This window comes from Bombus vosnesenskii, unplaced genomic scaffold, assembly GCF_011952255.1.
Source record: "Bombus vosnesenskii isolate JDL3184/JDL3185 unplaced genomic scaffold, Bvos_JDL3184-5_v1.1 scf7180000016263, whole genome shotgun sequence".
NCBI lineage: Eukaryota > Metazoa > Arthropoda > Insecta > Hymenoptera > Apidae > Bombus > Bombus vosnesenskii.
The window spans coordinates 2,435,373-2,451,674 of NW_022884332.1; the positions used below are offsets into that span (position 1 = coordinate 2,435,373).

At 37.1% G+C, this 16,302-nt stretch overlaps 1 protein-coding gene across 1 annotated transcript in view; it reads left to right on the forward strand.

The window, feature by feature from the left end:
* Nucleotides 1–16,302, forward strand: part of LOC117242044 (titin-like) — a gene marked incomplete at its 3' end in the record, with an annotated part of 44,640 nt that overhangs the window by 15,521 nt on the left and 12,817 nt on the right. The window contains exons 12-21 of the mRNA XM_033508378.1: nt 8,216–8,513; nt 11,092–11,272; nt 12,020–12,270; nt 12,773–12,917; nt 13,158–13,370; nt 13,758–13,940; nt 14,047–14,244; nt 14,901–15,037; nt 15,135–15,471; nt 15,974–16,258. Of these exons, the coding sequence (XP_033364269.1) occupies nt 8,216–8,513; nt 11,092–11,272; nt 12,020–12,270; nt 12,773–12,917; nt 13,158–13,370; nt 13,758–13,940; nt 14,047–14,244; nt 14,901–15,037; nt 15,135–15,471; nt 15,974–16,258 (2,228 nt within the window). The remainder of the gene's footprint in view (nt 1–8,215; nt 8,514–11,091; nt 11,273–12,019; nt 12,271–12,772; nt 12,918–13,157; nt 13,371–13,757; nt 13,941–14,046; nt 14,245–14,900; nt 15,038–15,134; nt 15,472–15,973; nt 16,259–16,302) is intronic.

The following is a 16,302-nucleotide window of genomic DNA, read 5'->3' on the forward strand; positions in this document are numbered from 1 at the left end:
TATGTAATAAGGATAATTATAGCGTGAAAATGAAATGAACGGAATAGCTGTTGCGATGGGAAATCAGAAACGTGGGTTGAAGCAACTGATAACAACTCGAAAGTTCACGACCCCTGGGCGTTGTTTCGTCCCGTACTATAATGATCGAGCATCGTCGTTTACCCGTTATCGTTCATTCTCGACTATTGGCCCTAATTTCGGGTGGAAACCTTGAAACGTGCCAAGGATCAAACGCAGTTTATTTCGAGCTGTCGCGCACTTAATTTTCGCGGAGGACCAAATTACACCGACGTCTCGTGTAATTTCGTTGCGCGAATTTTCGCATATAATTCTCGCGTAAATTTTTCAATGCCAGGGACGTAATTGATCGGACGTAATTTTTTCCAATTTTTTCAAGCGATGTCAAACGAAAGAGAAAAATATTATTTTTCTCCGATACCTTCAACTAAGAAAAAAAAACGAGAACCAAGAAATACAAATTGATTATAGACAATTTTTCCTCCGATCCTTTCGAATGAAACTAAAAAGAAGAGAATAAAATATGTAGCTAATCGCGCACAATTTTTCTCCAATTTCCCTAGGCGAAGCTTCAGTAAAAAAAAAAAAAAAAAGGGAAAAATATATACTTGATCATAGATAATTACTTCCAATTTTTCTATGTGTAACTGAAAGACAGGGAAAGAAAACTACACTAGAGTAATACGTAATTTAATGATTAACACTTGCAAAAGTACATTCGATAATCTTGAACCAATCTGCGAGTACGAAAATGAAAAATGTTCAAAATATAAGAATATAGAAACGTGTTATTTAAATGAGTGACTAGGTATAAAAATAAATTGTAACTGCGAATAAACACGGACCAAAACCTTCAAATACTCAACATCGATAATTTTCATAATGAATAACACGATGTAAAAGTTTCGTATGGTAGCATAATCGATGTTCTTTATCAGTGGCAGTTAGCTTTAGTGAGAATGTTTTTGGTTTCGCTGAATTTCAGGTAGTCTTTTTAGTAATGAGTAATATATCAAGCTGCCTAGGAAGGTGAAAGATTCGGTGCATAACCATCGAACGCTTATTTCGGGAACGCAAGACGTGACCTCATCTAGCCTCGCCGCTTAAATAAGACAAGGGTGACGGATCGATGGTAGTAATTGTTGTCTTTTTCAGGACGATTCGTCATCCGACTCACTTCACGTGTACTTACCGAATCCTTCTCCTCGAATACATGCGTCGACACGTTTTGTCGAAGAAAAATTACCACATAACGTGCCATTATCAGGCAATGTACCATATTGCTATACGTGTATTAGTATGGCGACAATGTACAGTATTATATTTTGTCTATTGTACGAAAGCTCCTTTTTTTATCGAAATTATTTTTCTCTAAGCCATCGCTACGGTTTCAGAAATAGATTTTCAGGCGAAACCTTGACCTCGATACAGGCTAATTTCTTAACACTATGTAAAGAATAGAAGGGACAAGTACGATACGTGGTACAGGACAAAATCGCTTTGATAATACGAATTGGAAATCAGACGTTTAAAATTACTATTAATACTTCTGTAAAACGATCAGAGAACCAGTTAACAAATAATTGCAAACAATTCTCAACGCGTGCACTCACTTAACACGTTCAGAAAACAGTGATTTTAACTTCTCGCTTTATGATTTATTTGTTAACGACCCAAGCGAACTATTTAAGCTTTCCTCTTCTACAACATCGCGTCGGATTACGTAACATCGATATACTGCACATAACGCGTATCTTTAATTATCTTTAATCTAAAGAATCGAAATCGAGCTAACCCAATTGCGAATGCGAATCCCAACTTCTATCGGCTCAAAACTGTAACTCACGTCGCAAGTATGAATGAATATCGTAAGTGAAACAGTTAAAAACAAAAGGATAGAATGTCTCTCGTAAAACAATTTCAAGTGTCTCCTAAAATCATTTCGAGGAGAAATATCGCAAGGAAATTGCGCTTCTTTTACTAAACAACCACCGAAACTCGAAATTCCTTTCGATAGCAAAGAAACGTAGCGGTAACGTTCAACGATCGTTTCTTCTTTCATCGACGAGTTTGCCAGTGACGGTCCCCTGACCATTCAGACGCTACGTCACTACGACGACGGAAGCGTTCCTCTAGCGAGTTACGAAAATTCCGACACGGCTTTGACGTTCTTCTCTTCGACCATCCCCCTTCTACCCCTCGATGCAGGCTAAATTCGACCGAGCTCGAAAATTTTCGCGAAAAGACGAAAGTGGCGCTGCTCCTTGGTTCCGACTCTAGGATGCTGTACGCATCTCGTTGCTTATAGCTTCCTTCGAACTATAGCGGAAGGTGGCGGATGTGGAGGTGGAAAATCGGGCGCGGACGATCTGGCGCTGGCATCTCGCTATCAGTCTTCCGAGGGAGCGTCGCGACGATCGACGAGCGGCTAAAAATCAGCTCGGACCTCTCTTTCCAACTCCCCCTCTTTTTCTCTCTCTCTCTCTTTCGATTCGTTTTAGCTTTACACGCATCGACCGCTAATTAGAACAGAGAGGTCTAGAGAAACAATCAGGACCGATAGCTGACAGATCGCTCGACGATCGCACGCTACCCCCCTCCACACAGTTCGAACAACCCTCCTCGAGTACCTTTTTTTTTTTTTAACATAATAATTCCCAAATTTCGACCGTGTTATAACAACGGCTGTAACGTTGTATGGTGGTTCGCGGCGGCGAGTTTTAACTTCGAACGAAGATATATAATCGAAAGAAGAATAGAGTGAAGTATAATACAGCAGTGATAAGGAGCAAGTTTCGCGATCCAGCTGGAGCGTATTGTCGGAAGCTGTGGATAGAATGACGATCGGTGTCATCGAGATAGTCGAAGTGAAGTCATCGAACAGACGTGTCAGGGTCGTGAGACACGAAGCAACGCTTGTCGGTTTATTTTTGCGCCCCTGTCACCGTGCACACCAGCGATATCACGACAACGATAAATAACGCAACGGCGATGCCAACGTGTGACAGGTCGACGCGATCGGCAATGAAATAAAAATCGATCGGTGACTAAGTATCAATGCGAGTACAGAACCGCAGGACACGGAAGAATCGATGCATCGATTCGGATTTCATCCACCTTTTCGTCCCTTATTTAGCTCTCGTATACGAAGCACGCAACTGTCGCGTTTCGTCTGGGATGGTTGGTTTGACAAACTCGCGAGTGATTATTGGTGGTGACTGCTGTTGTTTCGCGAGTGGTGAATCTTGATTCAAGGAGGAAGAGCGTCGAACGAACGTGTGACATGGGGAGCGATTGCTGCAAGTGCGCCAATGGCAACAAACCTGCCATTACGGGGTCGTTTAGAAACCGTTCTGGATACCGGTAGGATTTTACAATCATTGGTAGCATACTAGAGATACAATGTAGGATTTAGGATTGTTAGCAGACTGTAGATTTTTATGCAAATTCATTTCTTTACGAAGATAAAAATGATATCTAAATTGAGGTTTGTAACGTCTAGGAAATATGCCAACGTCTTTGATATTTTATATATTTTGTGTATCGTGTATTTTGTACATTCTTACTGGTTAAAATTTACAACGAGTATACGAGGATCCGTAGTTTAGTTACCGAAAGCGAAATTCTTTACGTCCATTTGGTTTCTCGTTTGTTTCGTTTGTTTGTATTAGCAGAATCTAGGACAACGTGATCGAAAAATGTGGAATTTTACTGGTTAGATAGTTGGATTCTATTCTGTAAATGGACTCGTATTAACATTGTTAACTCTAATTCTTTTTAGTGAAATGAATAACGGATGCCTCTAAAAAATTCTCGAAAAGTTTCCTCGCCATAGCCGCATGTCACAAATTTGCTTCCAATTTCTTGGCAATAAAAATCATTAACAATCTTTGCTACATAAAATCGAAAGTACACGGCGTAATTAGGTTGTAATTATCGTAAAATTGAAGATCCTAATCGGTTGCGATTATCTGCGACTCGAGATACTAATCGAGATATTTTACGGCTTAAATTCTTCCATCGAGTTCAATCAATTATTCTCATCATTCAATTCATTCGATTACGAGCTGAATACTATAGAAATATCAAGATGACTATCGTCGAGTATGCAATGAAAATTAAAGGCAAATAGAGTTTCTATTCTATAAAATCCTATTCTTCTAAACATCAACGTAAAACGGATAGAAAATCCGATGTTAAATCGTATTAGAGAAACCTTGAGTTTCGGCACGGTTATGCGAATAACGCAAGTCTTAGACGCTACAAACGAAGCTTATTTACACGATACACGAGCTTCTTTCACTCATAAACACCCTAAGTATATACATCGTACGTTTAACGAAATTTTATACCGTTTTTACAAAGTACCTCGTGGTATCTTCAATTTTGACCGCTCTAATAGGAAAATTCTGCGTTCCTATCGTCTGAAGGTATCTAAATAAAAATCGGTTGCACGCTTCCAACGTATTTTCGGCAAACAAATGATCTAGAGCGCCTCAAACTCTTGGCATTGCTCTACTGCCCTATTTTCGTCGTGTTTTTAATCAAGCGTGTATGCACAACGGCGAGAACTTTGTCGTTCGATCGTCGCGAGATCGCGGCAACTGCGAGTATCGATCGAATTTTTCGGAGGCCGTGTTACAGCGTTCGAATCACTGAAATATCTCGTAACGATCTAGAAATACCGTAACGCGAGAGATCAGTGGTGCAACCACGGCGTGTGACTGACGTAAGGGAATTAGGTACGCTTTGACCACGACGCGATACTCCGTCTTTTCCATTTTCTTTCCACTTGCTTTTTCTTCTTATCGATATGTTGTTTCGACTAATGTCGAATCTCTTGACAGGATTCGAATATATTTATTTGTCACATTTGAATATATTTATTTTTTATGGAATTATTAAAAAATTATTTTTCCATGTGAAATTATTAGGAGATTACTTTTCTTTGTGAATGAAGTAGAGTATAAGAATAATTTTTTTTTGTTGAATAGACTTATTTTGATGGAAGATTGATATGGACTGGAAATTGTTTCCGTAATTAAAAGTACATATGAACTTTAAACTTTATATTTAATGTTTCGAACGTCTATGTTTTTTATTTTACTTAGTCTTTACTTAGTTTTATTTTACTTAGTTTTTTTATTTTACTTTTACTTAGTTTAGTGTGAATCTTTATGTTACCTTAGAATTTACATTATAATTACTTGACACAATTGCAAATAATTTATTAGAATTCGGTGTTTCTTCTCTTCTCTTTGGTACCAATGTGTTACATATTAGATAATTGTTATACCTAGATAAATAAATAACCTTTCTTTTCGAGAATTCTTAGCTGTTTCCGTAAAAGCTCTGAAACAGAATTAGAAAATTTCTAATGTATCGTAGTATCTAGTTACGTTATTTAATATATCAATAGAATAAGAAACTCCTCGTTACAAGATTAAAATAAAACAAATGCGACAATTGGAACACACATATTTGGCGTCTATGAGAGAAATTTAAGCAAGTAGAAGAAACCTACAGAGTGTACATAGTATGCAAATATCGTAGTCACAAGAATATAAAGTTACATAAACAACGTTCTAACTTCTAGTTTAAATAAATCGCTTAACTAAAACTCTCGGTTAACAAACCAATTAAACTACAGGCCTAAACTTACACGCAAACACCAAACAACCATGTTAAATTTTTCCCAATTTCACGAATTGTCCTCCGATCGCATAATATTGCAAAAAGTTCGTGCTATTTTCTGTGAAAATTCCGTCGGTTTTCCGTTCTATTTGTTTTCACGCTAAGTTCTTGCAGCTTTTGAAACATAAACGACGATAAGATCGATCGATATTGCGGAACGCGTAATCTGTTTCACGGTTAGGCAAAATAGATATTGCGTCATCGAGTTTGAGCGCGCGCGTTTGACCGCGTCGTCGTCGAGGAGGCGCCTATGCACGCGCCCCGAGCTTGCAAAGGGTTGCGCTTTTCAATATGCGTACATATTGCGCAAAGAAAAATTTTTTCGCTATGACTAGTGATCACGAATCGAGCTCGCTTGCAAATGACAGTCGATCGTTTTGTTCAGACGGTGAAGAAATAAAAGATAGACGAATACGAGGGTCCGATTGGACTTCGGCCATCGCCCTGACAAGACACACAAATTGGCATTTGGATATTGCAAAACCGACCTCGTTTCGTTAGAAAGTGTTCCTCTTCGCTTTCTCGCTGGCAGTCGATTCGTCTGTGTTTTCTTTTAAATCAGAAGTTCAGGGGACAAATGGCACGAGTGACGAAACTTTTAATTTAAGAAAACTCCGAGCAAAGTTCACTTTAGCAGAGAAATCTGTAAATCTCGAAGCTTCTAATTGTTGACGATGACGTAACCAACGTTGGAAAATATGAAAAGTCGATCCTTAAATATTAATTTGTTACATTACAAACTTGTAATTCGTAGACCATAGTTTTGACGAAAACAGGCGACAAATTTGGGGGTTTGAAACATATCTGACGGAATATCTGAGAAATTGTCAGATTTAGAGAAATGATTCGAACGTAAAAATTTAGGCTGCGTAAATAATATTTTAAAGAATTCGTTCGTTCAAAAAATGTAATGAAAGTTACCAATTTTTGCTATAAAATGTTTATCCATTTTCATAAAAATTTACGCGCACAAACTTCCAACAATTATACGAAGTACGAACAAACTGGAATTTACTCTCTCGACGTTACAACAAACGTTATTTATTATCATATCAAATTATTTTTGTACATGCTACATAAATGAAGTCACTAGTCATGCATGATAGTAAAGATGGTAAAAATTCTAACAGCTTGTGACCTTCTACGTGATTATAATATAGCGTCTAATGGCTCGTTAGTTTTTCTTCGAGCAACCAAAATTAGTATCCCACGTAATGGTCAAATAGAGATTGATGCAAGTCGTAAATGCCGAAATTGTGCAAGACGAGGAAGCTGGGAATGTTGGAATGTTCGCATAGGGTGTGAATTCGTTTCCGCCAGTCTGTTGTTTCAATGTACGCGATTCGTTCCAAAGATATTTATAGAACGCCCACGTATACCGAGAAGTCGTAACTCACTCGCGTTATCTGCGTACCTGTCTGTGATGATTCTATGAATGATTGGATAATTGTAGAAAAGTAGAGACAAAGGTTATCAGATGATCGAATTTAACCGTAAGACATGTCAAGATTTACGATTAGTAGAAAATAGAGAAGAAGAACAATGACACTGACTGAATAGTATCGTAACGAAGAAAGACCAACTGAATTGAAATATGAACTTTTGCTACTGTTTTATATCTGAGTTTGTCCCTGTGTATTACTACGTTTTCAAACGTTCGAACAATTTTCTAAAATGACAGAACCCCGTTAGAAGAATTGTGATAATTGGAGATTTTTGTAAAATTTCTGATTAAAGCGTATTGCAATAAAAATCGAATAAACGAGCTTATAACGTTGCACATGAAATGAAAATTGAACAAGTGAACGTATACAGGGTGGGCCACTCAGCTGGGTCGGGCTATAGTTTCGATTTCGCTGAAGATAGCGATAAATCGTAGAGAGTACAATGGAATGACATGACCTATGTTCGTAGATATTACCTGTTTATCAACGAAATCGAACCCAATTACATGGTTCACCCTGTATATCTATGGATAACATGCGTAAATGCATTTATTTTCTGATAGTTTATAAATATTTATTTTTAACCAAATATCAAAACTACCGATAAAATTATCGAATGGTTGCATAAAAAATAAAATCAATATACGTTACTATTATAAGATAGTATACTACCAAATTAATATACATTAATTAATGTAAATTTCCGTATATATCTTACTTATTATATTTATCTATTATATTAATTTATATTATACAGAGTGGTTGATAATTGGTGGTACAAGCGGAAAGGTGATTCTTTTCCTTTTTTTTTTAATTTTTCCATCGAGACAACGATCTACAGTGAGATCCGTTATAACGTACCGCACGCGTATCGAGCGAAAGTTCAAAGTCGATTTTCTCGAAAACAAAGCCTCGAACGAAAAATTTTTATTCTATATTTTCGACTTCTTTTTTCGCGTAGAATCACCCCCTTTCCGCTTGTACCACCAGTTACCAACCACCCTGTATATTATGTTATTTTATGTACGTTAAATGGCAAAACTGGAATTTTACTGTAGGCTACGCGGAGATGTACCGATACCATCCGATCGATACAGAGTACAAATGAGAGGCAACGTCGTCCAGTTGACTCTGAAGCAATCACAAAAGGACGACACAGGACACTATGCTCTGGTGGCTACGAGAGTCGATCAAGGATTCGACAAAGGATCTTCCAAGAAAATTCACCTCAGCATCGATGAAGCTTCGGAAGAGGGTGATCCACCAGTCTTCTTACGAAGATTGACAGATCTTGCAGTTAAAGTTGGCACCAGGACCAGATTCCTTGTGGAAATCCGGAGTTCGACCACGCCGCAGGTAATCATTTACATCGCTATATTGTGCTGATCACTCAACTCTTAACTACTATGATGAAATAGTAAAGTATATAGAATTAAGTAAATTGACGAATATTATGACAGTTAATATTACGTAGTATCTACTTGAGATTGAAATAATGACAGTTCCTAGATCTTCTTGCCCAGTTGGATTAATACTGTCGGTGAAATTTTACATGTTATAAATATTATTAATCTCTTTGTAGATCAGTCAACAACCTTGGTAATAGAACAAATATAATTACACAAGTGAATTTTTCCACCTGTAAATTATCCAATTATCCTAATAAGGATGTAAATAAAAATGGAAGTAAAACTGATAATGCGAAGTTAACCATCATCGTGGTTTCTTTATCTATCCACAATTAAAAATGAAAAATAAAGTGAAAAACAATCCTATAATTTTCTAACAGACGCACTGAGCAATACCACACGATAATGTTCAATTTTTACAAATTATCGTGTTGTACCTATTCTTCTCTGACAATATTAGCCAAGACATTCGCGTTGTTGAAAATTGTCCAGTCCATGAGATCGATCGTATTTTAATCGTTCTAAACAATTTACTAAGAAAACACAGGTCAACAATGAGCACCGGTAATCTCGAGGTAAACAAGGAAACAATTTTACCACGCGTTTAATACCAAAAATCAGAAGATCGATCGACCAATTGAGATTCGAATAAACAGGAAGCCTGGTACGTTCCAAAATTGGTAGACAAAATTGGTAGGCAGAGGAATCCGTGCCAACTTCGGTGATTAACCCGGAAGGGTTGAGTCGAAATCAACCGGTGACTTATTGCCACGGATTTCTGTTGGTTCTTCTATGGCCGACAGCGGACGAAGCGGGAAACGCGCGCTAAAAGGGAGCCAGCCGAGGTCCATGACCCGAGATTCAGAGACGAAAGGTAGAAAACGAAGATCGTTACGCGGTCCTGTGCGTCGTATTACGACTATTATTACGCGCGCGCGTATACTATGGCCTGAAACTATGCCCGCAGATCGGCTAAATCTGCGTGCGTTCTGACTGCTCCTCGAGAGCCCGTAAACTTTCGAATGCTCGTTTTTCGCGCGGCGATTCTCTCTGACCGGGTTGCGTAACGCTCGAGGGAAGAGAATCTGCCACGAAACGGTCACGGCGGAATTTCTCGTTGAAATTGCGAGGGCAATTTTGAAATAATTGATGCGGTCTTTGAGATTAAAAACGAGACGAATAACTTTCAAATGTGGAATTTTGGTGCTGGCTAGTGTCAGAAGTAGACTATCTTTGTTATAAATAATAATTATTAAAAATGTTGATTAGGTTGAATACGACGAATTATGTATTTATTTAAATCGAATACGAATTATATGTTTGTGTGACTTGTAGCTATTAAGAATCGACTATTCATTTGCTGAACAGGTCCGAAAGAAAAATCGGACTTTACTTTCTCCTACTATTCGAGATTTCATATATCTTTCAGACGAATTTTCATAGAATTAGAGAGCAGAATCGTGATAAAATAAAAATGTAGGTTAATAAAAGAATAGATAGATGAAATAAATTGATGCTGATATTAGCGGTACGAGCGGCCAGTTAGGGCTGTTATAAAATGCCGAAGACTATCAGAAATTTCTATTCCTCTGGAATCATTAATCTGCTACACACATATGTCAGAACCATTAATACCGCGTTTAAACTTTTCAAAAGTATTCCGAATTTACAAAGACGTTCCTGTTAATTTTCTGGCTTTAATGACATTTCATAACTAGAGAATAGTACAAACTTTCAAATTTTTCAAAAGTATTCCGAATTTACAAAGATGTTCCTGTTAATTTTCTGGCTTCAATGATATTTCATAACTAGAGAATAGTACAAACTTTCAAACTTTTCAAAAGTATTCCGAATTTACAAAGACGTTCCTGTTAATTTTCTGGCTTCAATGACATTTCACAACTAAAGAATAGTGCAAACTTCAGAATAAAAACAACCTTTTAGATCTAAGGATATAACTCTCTTAACATTACGTTTTAAGTTGAATTTGTATGTTTTCCTATGAAACCAAAGCAATATTTTAATATACTCAATATTTCTACAATTATTAAAACGACGAACAATATAGGTTCCGCTTAAAAATTAAATAAACAAACAGTATGCTAGCGTGTACAACAACGTACTGAATCATAAACTTGCTTTTCTATGAAAAATTAAAAAGAAGTCACTTATCGCCTTCTTCTTCTGTAACCTTCGTATTTTAAATTAAAGTATAAAATACAATCGACTATAATCTCCCCTATCCTGTCATATATAAAATATACCCTACCTTAAATAAAATATTGATTACGGACGACTAAGTAGAATATTAATTACAGAAGATTACGTAGGAGACTAATTACAGAGGATCAACTATAGTATTGATTATAAAGAATCAAACAGAGTATCGATTGCGAAGTATCAAGTAGAACGAATCTTCCTGTCGTTCGTTTTCTCCGAAAACACGTATCGTTTGATTTGTTGTTGGCGTCAGCAGACTTGTCGCTGCTTAAATCTCTCAACGAATCGTTGTTGTTGAATTCCAGATCACTTGGCACAGAAATGCCGAGCCGGTCCACGCGGGTTCAAGATTCTCTTTCGTCCACGAGGGAAATTTCTATTGCGTGGATGTGGCACCTGTCACGGTCGAGGACGAAGGACACTGGACCTGCATGGCGGAAAATCGAGGCGGACGATCATCCTGCACCTCCCGTCTTACCGTAATCGGTAAGAACACGAGTTCCTGTTTAAATCTGAATTCGATAAAATTACGCGTGTGTCCTGCGACTCCGGAATTTCCGGAACTCCGATTCGTCGCGGCTGTCTTCTAGACAAAAATAGATACGAGCCGTACGTGGTCAGCGTTTTGGGATTCGGACGGAGAAATAGTGAATTTTGTTCGAAGGTGCTAGGAAATTCTTCGAATGGCCGTAACTTTGAATATTTATTGCTTTTTCTTCGACATTTTTAAATCAAATAAAAGGAAATACGTTTGAAGCTGCGGTCTTTTTGCCCTGTAGCTTTCTTTAATTCAAGTTAACGATGTATTGTTAATAGAGAGTTAATAATAATTTGTTAGTTTAAGATAACGGTTCCTTTTTTAACAGAAAGTTTCTTTTGAATAGATTTTTTGCATAATAAATAATAATTACATAATTACTAAGGAAAAGAATATTCCGAGTAATCGTGTATAACGAACAAGAAAACGATCTTTCTTTATCTTACTCAGTTTATTAAATCAAACTTACGTTGATTATTAACGCGGTAAATATCATAATTTTTGTTGGAATCTTTTCTTCCCTACAAAAATTCCTCTTAAACGTATTCGTTTTATACTTTAAATACGATCTTTGATGAATGTACTCCTTTCTGTATCGTGTGTGCACGCTTCGATCGCGTACTATGAGTGAACCATGCACTTTCTTTTTATGATTAATTCTCTCTTTCGATTTGTTTTCATTTTTTAATCTACAGTTCCAAAAGCGTACAAAAGGCCAGAATTCGTCGAGGAGCTACGAGCTCTTCTTACAGAGACAGGTACGGTGTCCTTGGAGTGTAAAGTAGTCGGTGTACCTACGCCGGTGCTAAGATGGTTCAAGGACGACAAAGAAATCAAGGCTGGTGATGTCTTCGCTTTAACTGCCAACCTCGATGACCCAACCTCCCTTGGCATTTATACTTGCGAGGCAGTAAACTGCATGGGAACTGCTTATTCTTCTTCAAAAGTAAGCGAGCATAAACAATATTATAACGTTATATTACAATTTCTTCTATTATATTATATACCCGTATATTTTTATTATTATATTATTGTTGAGAATTGTGGGTCTTTGAAGCCGAAATAATGTTACACGAACACTAAATTTACACTTGGAATTAATATTAGAACAGTTATACAGGGTGGTTGATAACTGGTGGTACAAGCGGAAAGGGGGTGATTCTACGCGAGAAAAGAAGTCGAAAATATGAAATAAAAATTTTTCCTTTGAGGCTTTGTTTTCGAGAAAATCGACTTTGAACTTTCGCTCGGTACGCGTAAATTAAAAAAAAATTTTATTCTATATTTTCGACTTCTTTTTTGGCGTAGAATCACCCCCTTTCCGTTTGTACCATCAGTTACCAACCACCATGTATTTAAAAGTTTACGCTTTTCCCATTAATTGGCTCCGTTTTCAGAAAAGAATTTTCACGACATTCGGACATATACGGCGAAATATATTTTTTTAGGTACATGTGGTTGGGAAGGGCAGTAGGGAAGGTTCCTTGAAGCCAGCAGATTCCTTAACACCGTCCGGTCCTCTTCCTACTTTCACGAAAATTCTGCAGGACGAATGTTGCAGGATTGGGGACACTCTCCGGCTTTCTTGCCAAGGTATATCTTTCGCAATTCCTTTTTCTATTGTTTGTTTGTTTTCTATCAATCTTACCCACTTATGACGATTATTTCATATTCAAATTATTACATTTCATTTTTTCATTTTCTGCTAGCTTTTGAAGATCGTAAAATACACACATACTCGTACATCCATGTAAACCTTTTCTTTTCTTATTCGATATTAAATAAACGATGCGATTAATCGTTGAAGAGATTCAATTTATTACGATGTAACAGTTCAAGTACCACCATGGCCGAAAGCAATTACGTGGTACAACAAAGAAGGACGCATCGAGCCGAGCGAGAAATACCACGTGATGGAAGATGGCCTTGGTGGCTACTTTATAGAGGTAAGCCCTGTGGAAGCCATGGACGAGGGTGAGTGGAAGTGCGTCGCCACGAGCGCTGAAGATATGAAACAGTTTACTACTTGCTACGTTGCAATGTCCAGTAAGTGGAAAACTAACACTTTCTTCACTCGATGCATTTAAGTTAATTTGGTTAAAATTTGCTTATTTTCTTATTATAACTAAACATTTAATTAGAATTAAAATTACAAATAAAACTACTTGAATTTTCACTGTTACACAATTTTGAGAATCAATTAATTCAATCGTATTATTGGCAACTAAGTGATTGCGGATTTTGTCAATACCACCTAATGAGAAAATCCGCAATCACTTAATTGCCGACCCAATATAACAAAATAAGAAAATGAAGATTTCTGAAACTTTTTAAATCTTTAAATTGCTCAAAGGTAGATTCGTCGTTAATTGATATTTAAATGACATTGGAGATTTATTGTCAGATCTTGTGATTAATCTGTTATTCGTCAAGTTCCAAAGAACTACAGGAAACCCCGCTTCATGGAAAGCTTGAAAGCTGTCCTGACCGAAGAAGGTCTGGTGTCCTTTGAGTGCAAGGTCGTAGGATTCCCCACGCCATTGCTGAGGTGGTTCAAAGACGGCCAGGAACTAAAACCAGGAGATGTTTATCAATTAACCGGGACCAACTCCTTAGGTATCGATCGTACAATCTAAACATTCAAATACGTCTTTCAAATATTTGATTTTTTATCGACATATAATCGTTTCTTTAATGCTCGTAATATTCGATTTCGTACCAGGATCCTATTGTTGCATCGCAAGAAATTGTATGGGAGAAGCAAAAAGTACAGCCGAATTAACGATCGAAGATATACAAAATCAATTAAACGAAGAAGAACGTCTGCAACTTTTAAGCACAAACCAGCCGCCCATTTTCATCAAAGGTCTTAGAAGTTGCGAAGCGAGAATTAACGAAGATTTCCGATTTACGGTGCAAGGTAATTGCATGCGAAACTTAATTTATTATCTTAATCTTCGACTTGGAACATACCATTACGAATGAACCACGATTACATCGTTATTACGCTACAATTTTCTTAAAAGCATCAAGGTAATTGCCAAAAATCATTTTGCCGTTAATTCTGTATGACTTTCCAAATTTCATACACGTTTCGATACTTGCATTATCAGAACTGTGAAAAGCAAGATTGTCATAGATAACAAATTTCACGTTACGAGTAAAAGCATTACTAAACCTACATCAAAGTATCAGGTTGTCCGGAAAGTGTGTTTCTTTCAATGCGCCTTCACGCAAACGTGAAAGCAAGTCTGTGAAATGTCGCGGTGTTTTCCTCAACCGAAGAAATGTTATTCGACAAGATAATATAAAACAATAAACGTTGTGCTTCTATTATTTCCTCATAAAACGAAAGACACCTTTCGGACAACCTAATACGTGATATTTATATCAGAAACTAAACTTCTTGAAACTATCAGAAAAATATCTTCCTACGCTAATATTATATTGTCGTAAATTCTGTATGACTTTCAACCTTTTAAACGTTTTGGGTACGCGATCATAGATAAAAGACGGGACTGTCATCGATAGAGAATTTCGAGTTACAAATAACATTGGTCTGTGTAAATTTCGCAGTCAGTATTTCGCCCGAGCCAAGCCTAGCTTGGTACAGGGACGACCAGCCAGTGGAGGAGAACGAGAAGTACCAGGTTGCCAAGGAAAATCTTGGCACTTGCCATCTCGACGTACAAAAGCTCGAGTTTCTCGATCAAGTGAGTAGTAACTGTTTAGAAAAATAAGAAGAAGAAAATTTGCAACGTTAACAGATTAAATGGATAAATAATAATCGTTTACGATGTGACGATTTAGGCCGAGTGGAAGTGTGTAGCTTCCAACGACCACGGTCAAAGCGTCACTTCCTGTTTTCTCAAATTAATCATTCCCAAGCACTACAAGAAACCCAAGTTTCTTGAGAGTTTGCGCGCCATATTATCGGAAGAAGGCGCGGTAAATTTAGAGTGCAAAGTGATCGGTGTGCCTCAACCGATTCTCAAATGGTACAAGGATGGCGTCGAGTTAAAGCCAGGAGATATTCACAGGATCATTTCTGGACAAGATGGCACCTGTTGTTTGGGCACTTACACCTGCGAAGCGACAAATTGCATGGGAACTGTCAGCAGTTCAGCGTCCCTTCTTGGCTTCGAAGGTATCCTAATTATTGTAATTGAGGATCGTTTATCAGATCGGATGAAATGTTTACGCGTAACCGTTTCGTAAATTGAGACGCGTAAACGGCATAATTTGTAAGTTGGTTTGTCGAGGTACTACAGATGCTTTAAAGAAATTTATCTTAAAGAAATTTACCTTAAAGAAATTTACTTTAAAGAAATTTACCTTAAAGAAATTTACTTTAAAGAAATTTACTTTAAAAAAATTTACGTTAAAGAAATTTACTTTAAAGAAATTTACTGTATACGACAAAGTTCTACTATTAATAGAAAGAGCGAATATCATATGGCTGGAAATATTTCAATTTCATAATAGTTTATAAAATTGTAGGATCTAAACGAAGAATAAAATGTTCGCGTTGATGCACAGTTAGGCAACGTTATAAATAATTTTAGTGTATTTTTAGCGACAGTAAATTTTTTATAACTATGAAACATCCACTAAGTATGTTGCAAATCCAGCAAATATATGTTTCATAGATAAACTCCCGGTTCAAAAAGAAGCGAAAGAACCACTGTCACCAAACGGTCACGAACTCGCCAGGAACTTGTCACTTTCAACGATTCACGAAGAAAGAACGTCCCAGTTATACGATACACCACAAACCGATCATTCCGTCACGTTAGACGATCGAGGAGAAGTATCCTTCAGTTTCGATGGTAAAGAGGTTTCCGTTAGCTTATACGAAACACCTGATCTCACCGAGGAAGAAGCTCTTCAGATCGTTGAGATGTACGCTGATCAATTATCCGAACACGTAACAGGTAAACTTTTATACTATGTGAAGTATAATCATCAAATATTTTAT